General features: G+C 29.7%; 2 protein-coding genes and 1 long non-coding RNA gene across 5 annotated transcripts; all 3 read left to right on the forward strand.

Moving 5' to 3' along the window:
* Positions 1-337: 337 nt before the first annotated feature.
* LOC111038310 (pre-mRNA-splicing factor SPF27-like) lies at positions 338-4,604 on the forward strand. Of its 2 annotated transcripts, XM_022321351.1 has the most exons (6): positions 338-502; positions 569-701; positions 774-866; positions 1,077-1,249; positions 4,170-4,280; positions 4,346-4,538. In XM_022321351.1, exons 2-6 carry the CDS (start codon positions 627-629, stop codon positions 4,536-4,538), a joined length of 645 nt encoding a protein of 214 aa, XP_022177043.1. In that variant the 5' UTR covers positions 338-502; positions 569-626. The 2 variants fall into 2 exon arrangements, with proteins under 2 accessions (XP_022177043.1, XP_022177044.1); XM_022321352.1 differs by having other exon boundaries at positions 347-701; positions 4,346-4,604.
* Positions 4,605-9,671: 5,067 nt separating this feature from the next.
* LOC111038312 lies at positions 9,672-10,292 on the forward strand. 2 transcript variants are annotated; one of them, XR_002604968.1, is made up of 3 exons: positions 9,672-9,770; positions 9,832-10,091; positions 10,177-10,292. It is a non-coding gene; the product is annotated as an uncharacterized LOC111038312 (long non-coding RNA). The 2 variants fall into 2 exon arrangements; XR_002604967.1 differs by having other exon boundaries at positions 9,840-10,091.
* Positions 10,293-13,200: 2,908 nt separating this feature from the next.
* On the forward strand, positions 13,201-17,335 carry LOC111038320 (zinc finger and BTB domain-containing protein 41-like). The gene is made up of 4 exons (XM_022321356.1): positions 13,201-13,728; positions 16,085-16,255; positions 16,316-16,471; positions 16,546-17,335. The coding sequence occupies exons 1-4, from the start codon at positions 13,576-13,578 to the stop codon at positions 17,275-17,277; spliced, it is 1,212 nt and encodes a 403-aa protein (XP_022177048.1). The 5' UTR covers positions 13,201-13,575; the 3' UTR covers positions 17,278-17,335.
* The last annotated feature ends 7,533 nt before the right edge of the window (positions 17,336-24,868 follow it).

The following is a 24,868-nucleotide window of genomic DNA, read 5'->3' on the forward strand; positions in this document are numbered from 1 at the left end:
ATACTAACAACTATTCCTATAATATTATATTACACATTCGTCGAACCATAATAATACAAAATCAGCAAAATATGGGAATACTAAACCATCAAACCATCAAACCTACTTATTATAGGATAATCGAATTGGATCGCTATTCTGAAGCAGGTATTCGTTTATCAGTTATCACAGTCTGCAGAAAAGTAGATAACACAGATATATACAATATTGTATATATCTATTCTATGGTACATAACACGATTTAAGATACTATCTTAAATCGTGGTACATAATCACATAGATGATAACCAATAACAATAATATGGTTATGGTAACAATAAATTATAGACGCTAACCTGTAACCATGGAAAACAAAAAGCCGGCGGGCAGCAGCTCATCAGGTTCGGTCGCCAGTGTTTTATTTACAAACACTATCAGTTGAGAAGTTTGGATATTTAAATTTTAAATCAAACATTAATACATTACCGAAGTTGTCGTAGTTATAGCCGGCGGGTTCTAAGTGGTAACTTTAGGCCACGAATCGAGATTATTGTTGATCGTAGACTAGACTCAATTCTTGAATTTCTAGGTTATTGGGTTTTGGATTTTTAAAATAAATTAACTCCGGAACTGGCGGAACTTCAACAATGGCTGGTAAAGTTCTTGTCGATGCTCTTTCGTACATTGATGAGGGGTACGACGAGCCAGGCATCCGTGAAGCTGTAAGTAGTTTTGTTTTATCGATATGGTTTTTGTGACAACCACTGATATTATGTCGTTCAATTTATTTGCAGGTGATCAGTATGATAGAAGACGAAAAACGTCGTTTCAGGCCGTCAAATAACTATCTAGAACGTTTTCCATCACTCAATACATCGCGGTTTGAAGTACGTAAATATTTTTTATTTTAAGATCAAATATTCTTTGCTTTTATCACAGTCCGATAAGCATGGTTAAAAAAACTAGTGTCCCCATGCAGAGGATACAATGTTGAGGATTTCTTAATTATGATAAACTTACCTACTAATATAATTACTTAAAACATCATACATTTTTTAAAATAATAAAATGTTCTAATAATGATCAATGTTCAATAGACTGAATTGATGCGAACAGAGTTTGATAGACTTCAGCAGCGTTTATCTATGGAAACAATGAGTATGCAACCCTATGAACTACCTCCACCACCTGCTGTAAAACTCCCGGATATGTCTTCTTGGAATGAATGTTTGGAAAACTCAATGGTTCAACTCGAACATCAAGCTACAAGGTATATTATATATATATATATATTTTACTTTTAAGGTTACAGACAATTTAGGCTCTTAGCAAATAACACCAACACTTCAACTCTTTCCTGTTATACACATGATTTAGGTCCCTATACTAGATCATATCAGATCCATTATGTCTCTCTTAATTACATATTTTTCTATATATCATGTTGCACCATGTGCTTTTTACATATACCTACTGTAGTTGTCTTCAGATATGAGCATGTGGCCTGCTCGTTCCATTTTTGCTCCTTTCTTAAATTTAACTATTTAACTACTTCCTTTTCCATATGATTGTTTCAGCTCTTCAATTCTCTTTCTCTTCCACAACTGGTCCAAAAGTTATAGATTTGTCCATACATTATTCTTATTTTCTCTTCTCTCAAAAGTTTAATTTATTCTCATCTCCCGCTATTACCTAGGTACAACTAGTCTAATATATTATGTAGTTTAAAGTTTTTCTTTGGTTTTAATTTTGTTTTCAATAAGTTTGATTTATAAAGATGCAATATTTTCTTTATTTAGTCATGCACACAGTTTTCAGGTCAACATAAATAAATGTTTTGTTATATTTATATATGTTGACCCCAAAGTATTTACAATTATGTTCTTGCGGAAAAGACATTCTATTAACTGTTAAGCATAAGCTCAATTTCAGTTTTTTTTTTTTACTAGGAGAAGTTTTACATATTAAAATGAAACCGAATTGTAACTGTCTTTCAAAATTGCATTTATAAAACAAAAAACTATGCCATCGAGTGTCAACTATATTCTAGACAAATTGAAATGTTATCATTTATCAGTAATATGTATTGTAATTTATTACTAATTTGTAATACTATTATTAAACATATATTACGTTCTGTATGAATAATGAATCATTTAATTATATTCTATGTATATTAGATAACTAATTTCATTATTCAATTAAAATACACGTTTTGGAGGGGCTACTTTTAATATTGTTAGCCACACCAAGTCCTCCCAAAATTGCGCCCATAATTTCAAGTCTAAATCTAAATCACCTGTGTAGTTGGTATTGACTTGTATAAGTGGCACAGGTAATATTTTTTTTATTAGTCCCCCTCTGCAGCATCAGACAGCTTATGACATGCAGCCACCAGATGTTTATTAAAGGCCTCCAGATAGCATACAGCAGCTCCTAACAGCTTATAACCTAACCTTGAGCACTATTAAATAGTTGTCATCAATAATTTTACAATTTAATAAAACAACTAGTGTTTTATACTGGATCAGTAACTTACTTCGGTTATTCACAGTTTGTCTTAACTCCTCGTCCTACCTGGAGATTTCCTGGTGGGCCAGTCCAACCCTGATCATCGCCATCCCACTATTCTATTGGCTCTATACATATACAGTGAGTTCTGCTTAATGTGATCATTGGTTTATAGAACCATCAACCAACCGTTTATTAGAATCAAAAATGAAAATCCCAAACCAAATTGTATGTTACTAATGTTAAATTGACCTTTTATTATAATCACTAAGTACCGGATAATTGAATCACTCTTAAAAACAATCTTATTGTTTTTATGGTATTTCAAACTGATTAATTTATAAAACCCATTTTATTTTTGAACTTATCAGTATGACAGTATATTGTTGTACGTTATTATGTTATTCAATTATCTTTGTGCGTCATTTACTTGGGTCATTTATTATAATGTTACATTAAATATGTAATTATAAATAAATATGTAATTGTATAAAAAGATTGAATTATAAAAAAAATGTTGTAAATGTTTTATAGAATCAAAATGACTTGCACCAAAATGATCACATTAAGCGGAACCCACTGTAATTGCAGGTATTTTCCTGGTTTATCGACAACCCCAAATGCTGCCTATAAAACCAGATATACTGTTTGTAAATCCTGCTTCATATCACCAAAGATTATTATATCACCTGCATTTGCTAGGCCTACGAGGTTATGATTTTGATATAATTCTATTCTTTGTCATCATTCTTATCACAACACCACATAATGTTCGATTAACAAGCACAGGTAACTTAGCATCACCTAGTCATCTATACTCCATTTAAAAGAAAATACACCAGTCAGCAACTGGTATCTATTCAGTAGCACTCATCTCCCACATAACGTCAAGTGTAATTATTGTCTGTTCATTCTTAAATTTTTATAATTTTCTTGTTAGTTATTATTTAATACAAGAAATGTAATTGGGCTCGTCCCGTATTTAATATAAATAAATATGTAGTATCCGCCTAGGAAAAAAGTACTCAGAACTGGTATATTCTCTTTGGGAATGAAGTATAGCTAGTCCTTTACCAACTTCAAATAAATCTAATATCTCTCCCTGTACTGGAGCACATATTTTGTGTTACTATTGCATAGTGTGGAATCTTAGATTTGTCGAGACTTTTCATAAATTTGTCCGAATTTTAGGCCTCCTTGAAATCTATGAAGAAAATATTGTAAATATTCTTATTATACTCTATGTTACCTAAGAAATTTTTTTTTTTTTTATTGAACTTAAGCTTCAGCAACTGAGGCCATTAGCTGTAGTAGGATTTTGTATTGTAGGTTTGTATTGTATATTTTGGGACGGTAGGGGGGAACACGTGTGTGTTTGTTTTTGGCAGAATTTCGAATGGGGCACCCGTAGGTTTCTGCCATGCCCCGGGGGTAGGGGATGGCAGCACTTGTTCTCCGGTCACTGCGACTTGTCCGGAGAAAAATGCCGCCCGGTAGCCGAGGATCGAACCGCGACCGGCTGCGTCGTAGCGGACGCGTCAGACCACTCGGTCACCTCATCCCCCACTACGAAGAAATTGTTTTACTGGAAATATGAGATCTGTTGATGACCTAAAGCTATCTCTTCCTAAAGCTACATTATAATGGATTATATATTAAAAAATATTTTTGTTTTGCAGAATTACCAACTTAGAACTTATGATGGACTATGGTACAGAAATCTGGAAATCTTATTTGGAAGTTCTAGTAAAATGTGTAGCTGCTGCACAGACACAAGTGGATAATTTGAAGTAAATATGCATTTAAAAACTTTAGTTATGTGCTTATTGCCTTATTAATGAGTTCATTATTTTAGAAAACAAATTCAAGAAGTAAATTTCTTGCGAAAAAATGTGCAGATGCATGTCGGCGAAAAATTACGAGATTTAGAAGCCAACTGGGTACTATTGGTGAGCAAGAATTATGAGATAGAATTGACATGCGCTCTCTTAGAAAAACAAATAAAAGCATATGAATTGGCCAATCCAGAAAAAATGGAGATTGATTAAAAATGTTATCGTAACTTTTTTTGTAACTATATAACATTTATGGTATAAGAATAAGTAATAACAACATTCTCATGTACTATAATTCACAATTTTATATTTTTATGTAAAAAGAGTATTAAAAGTGTGTATTATAAAATAAAGCTTATTTCCTACATCAAACTTATTATACTTTGTTTAAAAAACACCAAAAAAACTTGAGTATCAAATACATTTGATAGTCTTACTATCATTATGATTAATTGCACTAGTTATGTATGATTATATCATTTAATTTGCTAATAGTAAGTCGTACAAAATTAGTACACTAATATTTAGCATTATTATTAATTAACTTAATAACTGTCGAAGATTATTCACAATATACCATTAGATCATAAAATATAGATATTTTACAGCTTATTAATACTTACTATTCTGTACTTAAGTATATATTCAAAGGAATTGATATAAAGCCTCTCGATGCACGTCAATTTCAAGCTAAGAATAAAATAAAAGAAAATATCGCACAAATAATTTTATGATTTATGACATTATTAAGGTTCATAAAGTAGTTTCGTTTCTCTTGCTGTTCTCATTATTGAGAATTGTTGATTCCAGTACAGCAATTCTTTCTTTATCTTTATAGAGTAAAAAGATTTATTGAACTTATCAGTGAACATTACCTGAAGAGTGTGTGCTGATTGTTCAAACTAAGCTCAATAACTGCCATTTGTGAACGTATTTGATCCAAACATGTTTGTTATTGTTCAACATTGCACATTAAAACTTCTTTGTTTCCAAATTCTAATAAATCACAAGCAGAAAGAATTTATAGCTGATGCAAGATCCACTTAAAATGTCCTCAAAAAATAACTGTATTTTTACATTTTATTTACGGAAAAAAACTGCTTATGTGGTATCTTATTTTAAATTTTCAATCCTGAGCTATACTAAATGAAAATTTTTTAAATTTTTAACTGCAAAATCATTTTTCAATTTGATAAATGTTGTCTTTTTTTTCAACTTAAAATGCTTATAAAAAATCGTACCAGTGTAATTACTAATTTTTAATATTTTTTAACTGATATTGAAATAATATATCAGGAGCTTTGTATTAAATTTTCACGTTTTTTGACCCAACAAATAAAATTTTATTAACATTTATAAAAAAAAAACTAAAAATTTGAAAATAAATATAAATAAACATAAATAAATTAGACATTTAGATATTAGATATTTAGATGGGAAATGTTCCATATAACTATGATAGTTACCTGTTAATTATTATATTGTTGATGATCTACTTTTGGAAGCATAGTTTTATCAAATCTACTTAATACTTTATCTTATGATTATTAGTAGTTGTTTTATGTTTCCACGTTAGTCGTTCTTTAATTTATAAGTACGCATATATGTGTGACAATCGTTATTTTATTTGAATAATCTTCACAGCAAATTATTCGAATAATATTATCTAGATAAAATCTTACCCAACTCTGAATATGCCTTAGCATGAAACGTATTTGTTTCTTATTCCGCTGTTTTTGTCATTGTTCAAAACAAATATTTGCAAATGCCACAAGTGGCATTTTTTAAGACATTTTTATTAGGAGACAATTAATATTTGGTTTAAAATAAACTGTCAGTTATAGTAGGTAATTATTTCATGCTCACCTTTCACAGTTATTAAAAATAAATCTTTATGCAAGAAGTAAATAGTAGGTAAAAGTTATAAGTACAATGATTGTGTGTGTATTTTTGTGTCGCTTAAAGTCTTTAAAAATACAGTCAACTAGGTGTCAAAAAATTTTCACTGGGAAACATTTATGTCGTCCAGTTTACCAGCTTAAAAAATGCACTGCTCTGAAGATTATCCAACCTGCTGAAAATTAATATAAACCAGCATAATAAATTAAAGAATCAAAAAATTCTTAAAAATTCTAATAAATTGTAAATCACTTCGGCTTAAAATTTGTTCTTTTAAATTCTGAGCGGAGCAATGAATGTGTTGGTTATACAATAATGTGTATTTTTTTTATTTTTTTTTATCTTTTGTGTCTGTGTATCTACTTGATAAATAGTCGAAATAATGCCTTGATTTCAACTTCAATATCTTTTTCGATGTTAAAGTGAATCTAGTTGGAGCATTCGAAAGGTCAAAATTCACAGTATTTGTCAATAGCCCCGGGAAAAATCAACAAAAAAATTATGAAAAAACTTTAATTTTTAAACCCAAAATTTCTTTTGGTTTTTGTTGTAATAATTTAACGAATTGCCATAAATGCATGAAAATTTTACTGAATGTTTATATTAGCATATCCTATATACTATAGTGTACAATTTACAAAATGATTTGACTCATGTTGAACTATTTATAAGCATATCAAATTTGGGATTTTTAGAGTTTTGAATTAAAATAAATGTTGAAGAAAACATGGAAACTTTGAAATGTAATACAAGGTTCCTTGTAAGTTGTTGTTAGTAGAAATTAAAAAATAGTTGAGCAGAAATCCACAGTAATTTTTTATGAGCGTCTAAATTTCAAATGCTGAGCAAATACTTAAAAATTAAAAACAATTGCAAATTATTTTGAGTTGGAAATTCATACAAATTTTTAATAGTCATTTAAAGTTCAAATTTTTCTACCAATTATTTTCTAGTTAAAAATGTACAAAATATTCAACTTTTATAGCTAAGGATTGAAAATTTAAAACAATGTTCCATGTAAGTAAGTTATTCTGTAACCAAAATATTTCAAAAATATATTTGCATAGTTTTTTCTTTTATAGTTATTTTATGTTCAAATTTGGATATCATTACAAGTACAAATCAAGAATAACGATTTTAGTTATTTTCTTGTAATTCAAAAATATTATTCATGGGTATTTTAAACTTTTAAGAGTACATATATTAATATATTCTATACACACATGACTTTTCAAATATAATTTTTTTTTTGTAAAAATTAATTTAACCTACTTTAGTACTAATGCTTAATAGTAAAATAAATTATTTCAATTACAATAACATTATCAAATATACTTAGTAATATTTTAGTCGAACAGACCGCCTTCACTCAGAAAAATTGTATGTGTTCTATAATTGTATATCATTGAATTTGAATTCAGCACCATCCAAAGATGTGTTGTAAGTGTAAACCATTCAACTTATGATTTATCTATTGCTCGAGTATATTTTAATAATAGAAAATTATTTTGTTTTACTTTAGCTATTAGTTAAACAATGTCAATGACAAAAAGTTTGTTTTTTTGGTCGACAGGATGAAAAAAGATTTTGAACCAAATCTATTGTCTTCATTTTCAGTACATGGATTAGCATCCATGAAAAACTCATTGAAAATGAACAATAACCAATGTCAGTGTATACTGAATGGCTTAACCAAATTATTGAAAGAAGTAAATATTGTATTAATATAATACTGTTTGAAGATCAAAAAATGTCCCAAACTTGTTTTTTTAATAGTTTATTTATTCAGTTTTTAAGTGATATGACAAAACTTTTGGTACTAAAAAATGCTGAACTAGTTGTATCACGGCTTCAGCAAAACTTTACTCATTCATGCAGGGCGACTACGAGTGTATTATATTTCATCAATGGTAAAAACTGAAGATAGTTTTTATAATAATATTATGTATGGCCGTTATCAATTTTCCATACATTTTCTTGTTCAATGCTCTTCTCAATCTGAAAATATCAATTCAAAAATGGTTAAGATTATCGCTATTATTTGTTAAATGTTAATTCACATTTTATATTCACTCAACCTTTAGTAATTATTATTATTTATTTTTTACTCAATAAATCACCAATAGTTAAAAGTGGTAGATTTCAAAGGTTAGTTTGTAGTTCCTTGTCTGGGTTAAGGTCTCATTTAATTCGGTAAGAATGGCCCATTAAAATAACAAACTCTTCAAATATAGTTAGTAACATTCTGGTAAAGTTGAGAAATAAATCCGAATTTGATAGCCCATGTTCATGTATCGTAGTGTTAAAATGACTATGATCAATACCTTGTTGTTGCAAAGACCTCACATACTATATGGCATCTGCAAAAAAAAGTTAATCATATAATGTTGGTGAAAGTTCAGTTTCAGTTCATTCTTCATTGTCTTTCATTGCTTCACTTCTCAAAAAACATCATTGTAAAATCAATACATTAATCGCTCTACTCAAAGTCCCAAAATACACCTCATAGATCATATTTTGTAAAATATCTATACCACAATGACTCCTGAGTCTTAGTCATTAGTCTTATTTATAGTTATAACAGTTCAAAATTTGGTACTAGTTAAAACTCCTATCAAATTATTGTTATATCATTTGGTAAATAGACATTCCTCCCCACGACTGTTTTCGGTGTAGTTAAACATCTTCCCCCGATACATTTTTTGATGTGGACATTTTCCACCCACCTCCATTTTTAAGTTTATTATAGATATTATAAGTTTATATCTTTTGTTATTAAATATGAAATTATTTTTTTTTCCAAATACAGAAATCTAAACATTTTTTTAATTATTTATTACCTATATTTTATTAAAAAAATATTTTAGCTATTATATACATTTATTTAAAATGATATATTTACTTATTTTTTAAGATATTATTTTCTAGTGATTATGTAGTGATTAATATATAGGTATCTATAATTTATTATATTTATAAAAATATTTTGACATTTATTTTGTATTTAGACAATAGTCAAAATATTAAATAATAATTTCATATCAACGGTCAGTAAATTACGAATAAAATTACGTTTATTAATTGCTCCGACACTAAATTATTCATGACAAAATAGATAGATATGCCAGCAACTTTGTGATACGCACGAGACGTCCCACCTCTCTTCACCCCATCATTATCGTAGTTCTCAGCTAATCATTGGTCGCGTATTTTTACAATGTTTCGTATAGTTACAGTGGTTTGTGTCAGTGGTTTTTTGATTTTTAAAATAGTGCAGCAAAAGTGCATAACATTCATACAAAATAGACAAGTTAAATATTTTGTTTTGGTTTTAAATTAAATACTAAAAATAACGAGCTAAATGTAATTACAATTTATTTAAATTGTTAAAATATTTTTGATAATTAAGTACATTTTGTTTGTTAGTGAATTTTTGTTTTTTAATTTTTTCTTGCTTTTTTAAATGTGTAATTGATTTTTCATTATTCAAATTATTTACACGAATATATGTTCGTGTTCTTATCAAACATAAAATAACTTCATCAGGTATGTTTAAATGCCGAATTTTGGGTGCTACTAATTTGTATAAATTTTTAAAAACTTGTAGTTTTTTAGATAAAGTGTCCCCGTGAAAAGTTTTGAAATCTCTTTCCAATTGTAAGACTGCTTTAAAAAGATTATCAGATGGAATTTTTAAACTGCCACAGGATAAATGATTTGTCCAGTTATCTGGTGGCTGTGAGTTATGTGGAGCAGTTAAAGAAGGGTATTTATTATAGAAACGATTAGCTACATAGCCCGAAACATATTCAGCAGGCCCTTCTTCCAATATTCGGAATGGTGATTCTTCAGTATCCAGCTAAAACAGTTAAGAAATATGTTATTAATATTAGGTATTTGTTAATTGTTTTATAACATTTTAATTAATAAATGCCTCAAATTGATTAAGAAGATCAAAATTCAGGTCAGCTTCAGAAACATGAATAGTTTCAACAGTTGATGTATCATTGGAATTATTAGAGTCAGCTACAGATAATTGCAATTCATAAATGATTTGGCCAGTCAAACACTGTGTTTCATCCAGTAAACTGACTTAATTGCCATTTTCTGTGAAAACTACATCAGAATGTTTTCCAAGTATGTACCACCGCAAACTGAAATAAAATGTTATTATACTTTACTTAATTTATTATATTTTATTAATAATTTAATAAGTCTTACCAGTACTTAAAATCCAAAACAGTCATATTATTATTGGCACTTCCGACCATACCTTTCAAGAAGCTGATCAAGTTCCCCAACACATCTTGGTTCAGTTTTCTGGTTACAATATAACTTAGCCCATATGTTTCTTCCATGTCAATAAATACATTTTTTAAAGAAGTATTACTAACAATTATTCCTATGTAATTAAAATTAATCCAAATTAAAATCAAATTAAAATATACAGTTGATTAATTATTTCTAGAAAATTTTATTTTTATATTTCATACAATATTGTAGGTAGGTAGCTTACCTTTTTGAAATTGTAATAATGAAGTTTTACCATGAACTCGCATACTACTAATAAATTTTTTCATTCTATCAAATAAATCATTTTGAGATGATTTATTGAGCCCATAACTTGCAATGCCATTGTCGTACTTGTGCTGGGTATTCATCAAGTCAAACCAATCGTTGATTAACTGTACTACTTCTGATACAAATAGCATTGGTGATTAACTTAATATGTACATTGCATTTTGTGGTTTGTACATCAACTCAATGCAGGTTAAAAGGTAATTATTAAATAAAGTATAATAATAAAAACTTAAAATTAAATTAAACATAACACAATTACTTGCCTCTTTCCAGTTAAATGAATCCATATATTTTTTTTCTCCACAAAAAAATATGGCTTTAGCTACAGTGTTTGACAATAATTGAGCAGCAGGTTTTACCCTCATTCGACCTGTACCTTCCACTGTCAAGTGTCTTTCGGTAAGTTTATAAGCCAATTTATAATCATTTCCTGAACTTAATTGTAAAAGAGTATTAAAAATATTTTTTCCAATAAACTTTCTGTTGGTAAGTACAAATCTACTGAAATAAATATATATGATTGATAATTAATCCTTTTTTTTGCTTAAAATAGTTACTCACTGGTCAAGTATATGATTTCTAATCAATTTCACCAGATGTGGTACATCAGCAAACACGTGAACACTTTTCTTCGTGACAGGATGTAAAAAAGAAGTTTGATGTATAGTTACATTTAAAGATTTCCACAATGCCATATTGGTAGGACCCATGTCACTAACCATGGCAACCACATTAAACCCAATCACATGTAAACATTCTATTATTTTATACAGTAATTCCTTAGTCATTTTTATATCGTAATCATAAAATATAGGCTGTTTCCAGTTACCTACTAAACCTTTTTTTTTCAAAAAATTATAGTTAATTATTTATTAATTTATTTAATATTGGTAGTACTTTAAATAAATATTATACCTCGAGCTATAACAGTTTGAACACATTTGTGTGGCCCAATTACCTGTTCATTTTTTTTTCAAAACAAATCCTTTTTGAAACATAGGTTTCATCAAAACTAATAACTGTTAGTTTATCATTTGTGTTCATTAATTCTCCTGGTGTAAAAAATAAATAAAAAATAAGGGCTAGTATAAATACCTTATGAATTATTTTAAAATATACATTTGGATCTCATAAGAGATAATACTGATGAAAGAATTCCTACATCAAGAGGAAAAGTTGAGGCCCAAGATCTTAATGTTGATAAACCTTTTTAAAAGTGAATAAGTGGTAGTTGGTGAAAAAGAGTTCCAAAATCAAAAAAGTAAACAGTTTTGGAAAATTTATTTTAACTAACCTGGCAATAGGAAATTTTTTTTTAATCTTAAGTAACAATATGGTTTTGGAGAAATACTTCTCAAAGTAATAACTGAAGATATATCCTCTGGTGTCCATTTATAAACCTTAGCTTTAGGATGAAGCATTAAACTAATTTGAGTCGGTGAAAATATCTTTGATAAAATTTCTTTGAACCGGCTTTCGAAACGGTTATTTTCTAACTCAGTAAATACTTGGTACCATTGTATTTTTTATGTTCCTCATTACATACCTAGTTTCTTTTTTAAACTATCATTCTCCAATAAAATACTTTCAAATGATTTTTTAACATCAAGTAACTCTTGTTTTAATCTACACAATTGAATGACCAACGATTTTGTCATGAAATCATTAATCTCTAAAATATATTAATTTATCAATCAATATAAATGTTGTCGATAAAGCTGGGCTCGGCTCACGAGTCACGACTGCCCGCGACTCGTTTGGTATCATAATAATTGGTGCGATAATAGTGTGATACCTAGAAAATAATAAATTACAAAATTCCGGCGATGTGAATGTGGCAACGTCGCATGAAATATTCCATGCATAGACATATTATTAATATGTCTATGATTCCATGCTCAATCGTGCTTCCCGGGAAAATGTTCGTTCACCAGTTTCAATAGTGTGCCGTGAACCCGCTGTCCGGTTGCGGGCGTTACGGCAACTGCGGTTTCATTAACCGTCCGGGTCGACCGCAACGGCGCAACGTGCTGCATAGCTGCTGCGGTTAGTGACGGGCTGTCTTAAGACAGTGTGATCGGTCCAATCGATAAAACGACGTATTCCGATCGAACCGGACGATGACGTCTGAATCCGCGATTAGAATTCTGCGAGAAACCGGACCGTGTGTTCCCGCCAAAAATGTTTATCTCTTTTCTACGGTTCTCACTTCCCAGCCGCCGGCAGTTCTGATATAATAATATGACAGTGATTATTTTGACCTATTATCAAACTTTTAAATACGAACAATTATTATCAATTGTCCATGCTCGCAGAATAAAGATAGTATTTAATGCTTATGCCACAGATATATATATATATAATTGTTATTATAGTTATTATAGTATTATTATTAGTTGTATTATATACATCTGTGGCTTATGCTTATCAAAACCAACTACAGCACAAAAATTCGACATATTGTCGTACGTTCGTAAGACTGGGACATCAAACGCACGGGTAGCGCACAAGTGCACAACTGTTGACTGTTGGAAGGGTTACGACCCGGGCACAAAATATGGTCATATGATTGTCCGTGGTTATCAAACCCTATCGAGTATCGATGTCGTTAGTCGTTACTCGTTAATACACACAGGCCGTAGTTATGATTATAGGTTCCGTGATCTTCCCGGTTTTTATTTTTTTTTCATTTAAAATGATTTCATTCCCGCTTTCTTCTATGAATTGTTTAATTTATTTCCAAACTCAAGTATTTTGATCATTTTTTAATATGGAAGAATTCGTAGTTGTAATTGAAACGAACGAGAAATTAGATCACTGCCGTTTATGTTTCAGCTCTACCAATGTAACAGTTCACATAGGGCAGCATTTGGACAAAAATACATCAATTGTTGAAAAAATTCAATACTGTACTTCACTAATCGTATGTTTTGTCATTTATTTATTATCACTGTCAGTAAAAGTTAAATTGAAGGTTTTAGTACCTACTGTAAATGATTTACAGTATTTTGTTGAACCTAATCAATATCTGTTCTTCAAAATACTAAATTAAAATACAGTTAAATTAAATTCTATCAATCTGTCACATTGATTTTCTATTAATTATAAGGTTGAAGAACAAAATAATATTATACTTGATTAAGTAATTTATTAACTAACTGTTAGTATTCGTTTAGTATGTTGTTCACATACATTGATTTAATTTTGTACTAACATTAAATTTCCTGTAATTTATTCCAGTTGTATACTGTAAATTGTTAATATTAAAATAGTAAATATTCTAAAATTGAATAACTTTTGTACAGCTCTGAATTCATTAGAGTATTAAAAATAAATTATATATTATACTGCAATTATACGACTACTAGCATTGGTCGAAGTGGGGGGGGGGAGATACAGTAGGATAGCATCACTTATCTTATTTTGTGCGACTGTTTAAGCGTTATATGACAACTATATATAAATTATGAAAGACATCCCTCCACATATTTTGTGCCACTTCAACCACTAACTACTAGCTGAGTGTTAATAATGTTAAAGTAAAATGTATAGAAATTAATAGTTATTAAGAACGTATAAAAATAAAAAACTTCCACTCTACTATGCTCTGAATTCATAGGTTAGTGTGCACCTATTGTCATATTTAGAGAAACCAAATTATATGATTAATTGAATTAACTGTTCTCGTAATATACGGTCCAAATGGACATCATAGAAAACTAAATTGTGGCAGTTAAAATTAAATATATGTATATATTATAAATAAGATTTATGTACCTTAGTCCTTAACCCCCTTGCATAGACATATTTAAAGTTTTTTTTTCTTTTCGCAATAGAAACTGAATAAGTCGAAACTGTAACCCATTACACCATAGAAATCACTTATCAACATTGATGATAAGTTACTTATAGTGTTATGATCTGAGCGCACAGTAGTGCGCCAAACCAAGTTACAGCAATGCCAGTATATCTTTACACGAACCAATTTGCCCTTTTTTCTAACCCATATATCTCTGTTTCTTCTTAAGATAAACTTTTGAAATTTAAAACACAGATTAATCTCTAGTAGCTTAGGACGCTGTAAGAAAATGAGCCCTTAATATTTTGCCATTTCAAAATGGCAGGATTTCAAAATTTGCAATATTGTTGCTGACTCACTCACTCACTCACTGATCATCAAAATTATAACACTTCCCGTATAGGTAGAAACGTGAAATTTGGCACAAAGGTAGATTTTACTGCGTAACTAAAGGGAAAAATCTAAAAATTGAACTTTTTCAAAGTGAATGCCTCTCCAGAGTGTGTATTTCTAAACGTATGAAGTGGCGCGCTTAGCACGCATAAACGTTTACTTTCAAACAGTGTTACAATATGGCAATAAGAAATTGTTTGTAGTTAAATTATATATATATATATGTATATTTATAAAACATAATCATGTTTTTGTACATTTATTTTATTCAAATATTCAGCTATTAACTGCAGCTTTTAAATAAAAGACCGTACTTGGGTATCTTTGACTGGTATTGACAACGCTCAAGAGTCTAATTTCCCAGCTCCTCAACAGTAACCCAAACGGTCTTACAAGAGAAAATCTAAGACGTATGAAAAAATAAATAATAACAACACGTCGTCCACGACGCTGAAGCCCACAAAAATAAATGATATCCCCAACAAAAACATAACAGTGAAAAAAGGCCAAGTTCCAAACTCCCTCCTAAAAAAGTCGGCCTATCAAAGTAGTGAAATCTACATTGTGGCCAAGTCTGCTATTTTTTAATTTATAACTTCAATACACTCCTACATTAAAGAGCAACACTTCTCTTTTATTTGTATTGTTTAACACTTGGTCAGTTTCTGAATGAGGAATAAAACATCATTATCGAAAGTGCTCACTTATGACTTACGAGGATGATGGGGAGAAGAAGATTCAGAAAAAAGTAAAAGGTTTAGATTTCTTCTCAAAAAAGACAGCGAATCATAGTAAGTAGTGGTATCTACATTGCGGCCAAGTCTAGTTTATTCCTCATTCAGAAACTGACCAAGTGTTAAACAATACAAATAAAAGAGAAGTGTTGATCTTTAATGTAGGAGTGCATTGAGGTTATGAATTAAAAAATAGCAAACTTGGTCACAATGTAGTTTTCACTACTTTGATAGGCCGACTTTTTTAGAAGGGAGTTTGGAACTTGGCCTTTTTTCACTGTTATGTTTTTGTTGGGGATTTAATTTAACTCATATATTATAATACAAATCTAATACAAATTATGACTTTTCAGGTGAAAGTGGGTGATGGTTTTCCTCAGAATATTTGTACAACTTGTGCTGAAAATCTTGATTTTATCTACAACTTCAAAAGTAAAGCAATATCATGTGATTTGGAATTATCAAGGAACTTTCACCAGAACATACATTTAACTTATAGTCGAGTATCAGATGATCCATTAAATGTAATTGGTGTTATTATACAATATATGAATGTTCTCATTAACTTGTTATTACTTCATTAGATTACATACAAATTAGAAATGAAAGAACAAGATTCCTCAACTGAATCATTTGATAGTTGCATTGAGATCATAAATGATGACACTGAAAATTCAGATGTTATTGAAAAAAAATTGAGTGGGAATTTAAACATCTATCAAGGTTCAAAAACTAACAACGTATGTGTACAAATATTAAAAAAAAATTAAAACCGTAGAAAAATTTCATTTAAAGTGTATGTTATTTGTTATAGCAAAAGAAAAGAGTATCAGTTGATCTCAAACAAAATTCAGATAAGTCTTTATTTGACGGTAACAAATGTAAATCAAAAAAAAAAAAAATTGAAAATGAAATAGTCAATGAAAAACCATCGGTTATTGTTGAAAATAGTAAAGGTGTATATATTTGCAATGAATGTAATTTTGAAGCAGAAACAATGATGTGCTTAGTTAGTCATCAAGCTCGCTTTCATTTAAACACCGGTGGTTTCAAGTGTTCCGAGTGCTCAACTTATTACGAAACTTCGGGACTACTTAAGCAACACGTAACTTCAATGCATCGTAATGTAACCCACGATTGTAAATATTGCGACAAAAAATATTTAAACAAAAGAAGTCTTGATCGTCACACTAAAAACCATCATAAATTCCATATGACTCCATTAGAGTTTCAATGTGTCATATGCAATGCTTATTTTGATACCTTAATCGAAATGGAAGATCATTTTGTAGTACATTATGCAAGTCCCTCAAGTAAATTCAGCTGTGATTATTGTGATTGCAAGTTCCCAACATACGCGGCAAAACACAAACATTCTGATCTTGAGCACATGATTGAAATTGAGTGTGGTATTTGCCATATTGTCTTACCAACTGAAGAAGCTATGGACAAACACAATATTTCCGTACACCAACCGCAGAAAAAGGAAAACAAAATGTACGAGTGCACTACGTGTGAAAAATATTTATCTGGTAAAAAAGTTTAAAATATAAAGAAACAAATTTATCCCAAAATGTAATTCAATAATTTATCAAGTAAGATATTTTTATTATTTTATTTTAAATTTTTTTTAGTATGTCACGACTGAATTTATATTTGTTAATACACTTTTGTTTATGCAAAGAAATATATTTATTATTTATTATTTAAGTTACTAACTACCTAAGTCATTATAAAGATTCATTAGTCTTTAAATGTTTCCATTATATTAGATATCTTTGTTTTATAATATTAATTATACCTTTTTTTTAATTGTTAAAGCCAAATTAGGGTTATTATGGCAATTTACAGTAAAAGCCATTTATATTAACATTACTTTTAAAAATATAATTACAGATTTATTTGATAAATTGTATGTAATAAAATATACCTAGATATAACTCATAAATAAAACAAATACAGTTGCTCTTTTTTTAAATTTGAATGTTAAAATTTTCAAAATATTAAATATTGTTTTTATTAATGTTCTTTAATTTATTAAATTTGCTAATTTAAATAGCACCATAATTTTTGATACTAAACAGTTTGTATGCAATTAAAGAATTTTCTATGTCTTGTAAGCAATGACTATTTTTTTTTTATTATTAATATAAAGTTTTCCTGACAGTCGACATTATGTAAACTTAGTTGTAAAGAATTAATTATGTTTTAACATTTATAAATTAGATCACAATTATGATATAAATAGTTAAAACTATGATTTAAAATATACTGAATAGGATAAGATTGTGAAACATTAACAGATAATAAAAATAATAAAATATGAGACAATAATTACATAATACAATAGTAGATTAAAGATTTAGGACGTCGTGTGGACAGCCGCGTTGGAGTCTGCGACTGTTTGGGCGGGTGAATCGCTGAAGCCTGAAGTGCTGTGGACAACTTGCTTTAAATAATTTGTTAAAGAAGCTTACCGATAATTCTTTTATGTAGTTTTTGATAGTTGGAATTTTGAAATCTGTGTGCGGTGCGCCATTTCGGACAAACCATGGGACATTTGAAATTACACGTAGGACTTTTGATTGAAATACTTGCATTTTGTGTATATGAGTTGTAGCACATTGACCCTAGACCGGGGCTGCATATAAAATTAAAAGCCGAATTATTTGTTTATATAATAATAGTGAGCACTTCCAGTTCAATGAAGTTTGCCGATTTATAAGTGGATATAATATTTTTAAGTATTGGTATCTTTCCTGTAATTTCAATGATATATGAGGATTCCAAGTGAGTTTTTTATCTAATAAAACTCCAAGATATTTAATATTGTGATACCAAGCTATGTTTTGACCGTTGAACTTTAATGTATTATAGTTTTTGGGTCTTTGTAACATGAATAGGACTGCTGAACTTTTTGATGGGTTGAGTGCAATTTTCCAACTTTGTGCCCATTTTTGAACTGCGTCGAGATGAGTTTGAATATTATCTATTACCTTATCTACATTATTAGAGCTAGAATATATTACACTATGACTATTTTGAAGACCCTTAAATCTATTCCAATTTTCTTTTTTAATAGACTTTTTTATAAATTTTCCCAACAAATTACAGATTGAACTTTTCAGAGGTTGTTTTGGATATTTCTTGAAGTACTCAAAAGAAAAATCATTTAAATTGTAGATTATTGTTAGGTAAGCATTAATTTTCTAGACCAATTTGAATTAAGTCATGCTAAAAAATGTACTTTGAAATATTCACTCATCATTTGTAAGATTTTAGGCACCTGATAGATCATTATTAAATGTTTAAAAGCTTTCTAGTATTTGGAAGTACTGTTGGTTGTCAAACATTATGCTTCTGGTAATTAAATAAATCATTGTATATTTAAAACATTTTCTTTTAGATTTTGAGCGGAGCAATAAATGTAATATGTACCTATTGATTTTACAATGATGTGTGTTTTTTATTTATTTTTTATTTTTGTGTTTGTCATCACGGTTTGGGGCAGTAAATGTGCTTTGTTATTCTTCAACAGCAACTTTTCTGGTTGGAAAGTAAATCTAGTTGGTGCATATGAGTGTTCAAATTTCAAACTTCCTAATAGTTTTCAAAAACGATAGGAAAAACAAACAAAAAATTAAGAAAAACTGAAATTTTTACTCAAAACCAGTTTTCGAACAAATCGATGTTGGTTTTTATTGTAACTCTACAAAAAATGACCATAGATACATGACATTTTTACTGAATGTTTGTATAGAATTTTCTATATACCATACAATTTTAAAAATATTTTGACTCATGTTGAACTATCTATAGTCTATCTATAACTATTATTATGTTGTTGATTAATATCTAGAAAAAATACTTGAAAATATAATACAAGGTTCCTCATAAATTAGTTGTTTGTGGATATTAAAAAAAAGTTGTGCTGAAGTCCGCAATAATTTTTTATGAGCGTCTAAATAGTAAATTGAAAATTTGCAAATTATTTTAAAATAATTTTTCTTCTCATATCTAAGATTTGAAAATTTAATACAAATAACATATTAACACAAAAAATAACGACTTTGGTAATTTTGTTGTAATTCGGTCCAAAACAGCCCAATTTAACATAAGTGTGTTTTTCCAGCATCACTGATAACTTAAGTATAATATTAATTCAATTACTGGCTATCGTATTAATTTTAAGTCTAGAGCACGGATGTTGTGTACTAAAAAAATAGTAAAATTTATTGCAGTATTGCACTAAAAAATACCAAAAATTGCACTTAAAATATTAAAAATTGCACTAAAAAATAACAACGTTTTGTTATAAATGTTTGAAGTTTACTGTTATAAATTATAATCTAAAATTTTAAATAATTCAAAAAAAAAATATATGCATTATATTATAATCATGCCATCATAAATTTATTATATTATACATCATTGTGCTGTACTATAAGTGTTTGTTTTAAATTTTCGAAATCAAACCCTCTTCGATTTGGTGCTAGTAAGTTCTTATAACTCGAAAAACTTCGTTCTACGTCGGTTGATGTAAGCGGAGCGTATTTAAAACAAGCTAAATCGCTTACTGTTAAGTCATCGGGTAAACCATCGAACGATTTTCCTTGTCCAGTGAGTATATCATTGATTTTAATAATGGTTTTAAATCCGGTATTCTTTTCAATAACTATCTTAAGTTTTTCATGGATTGAAATCTCGATTTCACAAAATACATTTTATACAATCAGTCACATTTCACAAATTATTTTTGTATTGCATTGAATACCTATCTACTTGATTTTATCTTTATTTCGATAAGATATTACTGTACCGTGTATGCTATACTACTAATTGGATTTTATGGCTGGAGATATTATGGTTTAATCTTACCCATACGACCATTAAATGTAAAATATTGCTAAAATAGTTGTATAAATGAGTAAATTCTACAAAATTGCAATTAAAATTGAAAAAATTCCAAAAATTCCAAAAATGTGTACATAAAACTTTTAGATTTGAATTTGTACTTACATGAAACGTATTTAAAACTTACTTAGCAAATAATTGAAAAATTAGAAAAAAAGTTGCAAATGCAACATCACCCGTGCCCTAAATTTATAACTAATAACTAATAAGTAATTACAATATAAAATATCCTAGAATACCGTCTCCGCTCAGAATAGTTTTTCGTATACAATGATATCATATCACTGAATTCGACTTTAATACCATCCATACTACAGTGGTCAGTGACCTAGACTCCTAATGTTCAGCAGACTGACATCCACTTACACTCGCTTTTTTACATTGGATCTAATTTTAAAAAAAAATTCAGCAAGAAAATCTTTAAAATTTAAATAATAGGTATATACTAACACACAGTTTACTTGTTTTACATAGGCACTTCAGTTGTTTTTTTAATAAGAGTTACCTACTTGTTATGTAAAATCATCCTTCGGCGGATCTTAGACTTCAAATGACTATAATTTCAGAACCAAACCACCGCCGAATTCGTCACATTCAGCGTGCTTCTACATAGTACGTTGAAACAAAAAAAAAGGGTGTCTGACAAAACAGAAATATACTCATAACAGATGACCTAACCTATGGTTCGACAAGTTTATTTTTTTAAACATTTTTTTCGTTTTAATATGAAAATGGTAAAAAAAAAGTGCAAAACTGAATTCTGCAGACTGGAATCGAACGCGGTCCTGTTCCGTGCACCACTAGGACTTGTTTTAACAATATTTTATTTTGCCAAATTACCTATTTAAGTGAAATTCGATAACTGGTCAATATGAAAACCGGCTCTGAAAAAAAGAGCTTCCGATTTCCACGTAATACTCAAAACTAGACCAACTGTTAGCGATAACCGTAACAGCGTTTTCCGAACAAACCCACCGCATGGAGTAAAATGTTTGGCACCCTTTTTTTGTAAATCGATTATAAATTGTTTTCAAAATATTACCTTCTGAATCACGTTTTCGATTATTTTTTAGAACTTTTTTCAACACACCACCACAAATTGTTTGGTTTTTAATTTTTGTACATGTTTGGTCGATTGGTAATAAACCGCGTATGTTTAGAAAATGTTCGTACATCTCAGTATGTTCATTTTGAATTATGTTTCGATATAAATAACTCTGAGTTGACAAACTCATAATAATAATTAATAAACAATAATAAGTAAATCACAGTAAAACCACATATTATAATCGACACGACTCACAAACACCCACTAAACAGGTATAATATGAAGGTATACCTATACTAACCTACCTAACCTACTAAGGTATAAATATAATATAATTTGGGGTTTTGAAAAAAGCAGAATCTTAATTGCAAAATGATGAAGTATATAATATAATCCAGCGCGACGGTAGTGGCGCGAAGCTAAGTAAAAAAAAAAAACTGAGTAAAAATAGCGAAATAGCCACTAACGTATAATAACAGGACACCGAGTTTTAACATTGAAAAATCGTCCTAATTTATGTCAATTCTATGCCAACGTCTACAGGGCAAACGGCTGAACATATAAAGTAGTATGAGGTATCAATCGATCAGAAATATTGTGCAGGTGGGAACAGAAGAATTCGCTGGCAGATTGGTTTGATAGTTTGTAAGTTATAAGCAAAAATGTTAAAGTACTTTTAAGACCGATTTCGCATACGGAAGAGTGGGGATAAGCGATGAGTCGATGTACTACGACGATGCACGGACGATATTATTACTCCATGGTGACAGCTGACAATATTATTATTATTAAATTATTATTATAATTATTATAGAATACAAGATAATTAACACATCAACATTAAAAATAGTTGATATCACACCAAAAACACTTCGTTATAACTCCGTGTAAAAAAAAGCTAAATTAAAAAAAAAAATTAATAATGATTACGGCTTTAAAAGACGTGATGTAATATGGAAATTAAGTTAAAATGACATTTTATAATACAACAAATACCTATGATGACAAATAAGATCAATTGTAATGTTAAATACTTAGTCAACATATTGTTGATACATTATTAATTACTGTAAATACTGTAGAGGTAACTTAATTGTATTTATTTAAGTATACTTCTACGTCCTGCCAAATAGTTAAACATAATATTATGTTGACTAAGTATTTAACATTACAATTGATCTTATTTGTCATCATAGGTATTTGTTATATTATAAAATGTCATTTTACTTAATTTCCATATCATATCACGTCTTTAAAAGCTTTAATCGTTATTAATTTTTTTTGTTTTTTAACTTAGCTTTTTTTTACACGGAGTTTGGTATAACGAAGTGTTTTCGGTGTGATATAATATACAGCATACAGACGTACGATAAATATCATTGTTCGATCGCTGAACGGTTTTTTCCTTTGGCCAAATTATATATATCTCCTCGGGACACCACAGGTGTGGCAAAAGATAAGGTGTCGGGCTACAAGATAAAGCTGCGTCCGTCAAGTTTCCCCCTCCACTGTTTGGTGACAGTTCGTCAGCCGGATGGCCAAACCTCTAGCCCACCCGGCGCCTGTGCGTCTTGTCTTTTTCCGACGGTTGACCTGAGAGCGACGTGCTCCTTCACCGTTATTATTGAGTGTAGCAACCCAACCTCGTGTTGATCACGAGGTGTCATTTTTGACACTTCGAACGTTTAATCGAGTGAGCCCCCCCCAGATTATATCAAGCGAAGTGCAACTCTCCCGTTCGGTTTGGATTCGTCGACGGAGCGCTTGCCATCATCAGCTGCAGTCGTCGTCTGCATCGAGGAGCCAGATTGTCCAGTGCTGTCGCCATCAGGTCGTATTCTCATTCCACTCATACTTGCCCACTCGTGTTCAGTGGCCATTTAAATTATTATTTGTATATTACGACCTTAATGCCCAATGATTATTAGTATTCCATTATTATTATATATATTTTTCATACCTGTGGCATTGGAGGTCATTCGTACTCAAGCGCCTATCTATAGGAATTATTATAAGTGCAATAATTATTGTTATTATACTATATTATTTTATACCTTTAATGTTTTGAGCGCCCGCATGACCGCATATTATTATTAATTACGAGTATGTTCATATATAAGATTTGTTTGTAAAATATATATTATATATTGTACGCAAGGGTACCTGGACGTTTCCCCCCGTGCTTTCCCCCCCCCCCGGGAATCTTAACGGCACTGGACGTTTCCCCCCGACTCAATATACTTTTTTTTTACACATAATAATAGGTTTGAAAATAGGTTCTAGGTTCTTTGGATTTACCCGAAATATACGATCATCATAATATAATATCATTATATCATATCGCCATCTATCGATTATCATCATTCACGTTATTTATTTCTTGCCCAATTTAATGGGTAATGATTGATAAACCTACCTCAAATTATCTAAACTATTAACAACATTTTTTGCTTTTATGTCTCTTAGTAGTTAGTATAGATCGTAACATTGCGTATCATCCAAAATTTTAAATTATAGAGCAGGAGCTTTTCGTAACAATTTAGGTAAAGATGATAGGTTAAAAATGTGATGTGAAAGTTTTTCAAATGATGATATTTTAAATTTTTTACTTTCAGTGAGCTATCTTACCAGAATAAAAATATAAAAATATACATATATACAATAATATTTATTATATTATTATTTTATTATATTCATTATATTTATACATTAATTTAATCATATTTTGTACATTTATTTACTTGCTTTGTATGTTATTGTTGTTTAATATTTATTTTTTTTGTCCGGGGGGAAACGTCCATTGTATCAGGGGGGAAAAGGCACGGGAGTGGGAGGGGGGGAAACGTCCTAGATTCGTACGCTAGGCGTTGCAGTAATATTGTCACACTAGAAATCATTACACTCTGCGTGTATTAATAAGTCGGTCACCCACTCCTGTCTATCATCTGCGCTAGTCGCGGCAGAAAACTGCATATTATGTCGTAAGATTTGTCGCAGCGACAGCATTTGGTAGCAGAGCGTGGTTTCGGGACCCGGGGAGGTTCAGTGAGCGTGGGTTTTAGACGTTTATTTAATTATTTATTTGGGTGCTAACTTTGATTCAATTTCTTATATAACAAGGTTAGTTAAGTATTGTTAACTATTTTTTTTTGTGAATTTAATCTGTTACGTGGTC

This window comes from Myzus persicae, unplaced genomic scaffold (genome assembly GCF_001856785.1).
Source record: "Myzus persicae strain clone G006 unplaced genomic scaffold, MPER_G0061.0, whole genome shotgun sequence".
NCBI classification, from domain to species: Eukaryota; Metazoa; Arthropoda; class Insecta; order Hemiptera; family Aphididae; genus Myzus; species Myzus persicae.

Excerpts from the sequence above, each read along its gene's own strand:
- LOC111038310 (XM_022321351.1), top strand. The coding sequence starts at position 627 with ATGGCTGGTAAAGTTCTTGTCGATGCTCTTTCGTACATTGATGAGGGG. Across the intron at positions 702-773 it reads AGCCAGGCATCCGTGAAGCT|GTGATCAGTATGATAGAAGA; the intron begins GTAAGTAGTTTT and ends ATTTATTTGCAG. Across the intron at positions 867-1,076 it reads TCAATACATCGCGGTTTGAA|ACTGAATTGATGCGAACAGA; the intron begins GTACGTAAATAT and ends AATGTTCAATAG.
- LOC111038320 (XM_022321356.1), top strand. The coding sequence starts at position 13,576 with ATGGAAGAATTCGTAGTTGTAATTGAAACGAACGAGAAATTAGATCAC. Across the intron at positions 16,256-16,315 it reads TATCAGATGATCCATTAAAT|ATTACATACAAATTAGAAAT; the intron begins GTAATTGGTGTT and ends TTACTTCATTAG. Across the intron at positions 16,472-16,545 it reads AAGGTTCAAAAACTAACAAC|CAAAAGAAAAGAGTATCAGT; the intron begins GTATGTGTACAA and ends TATTTGTTATAG.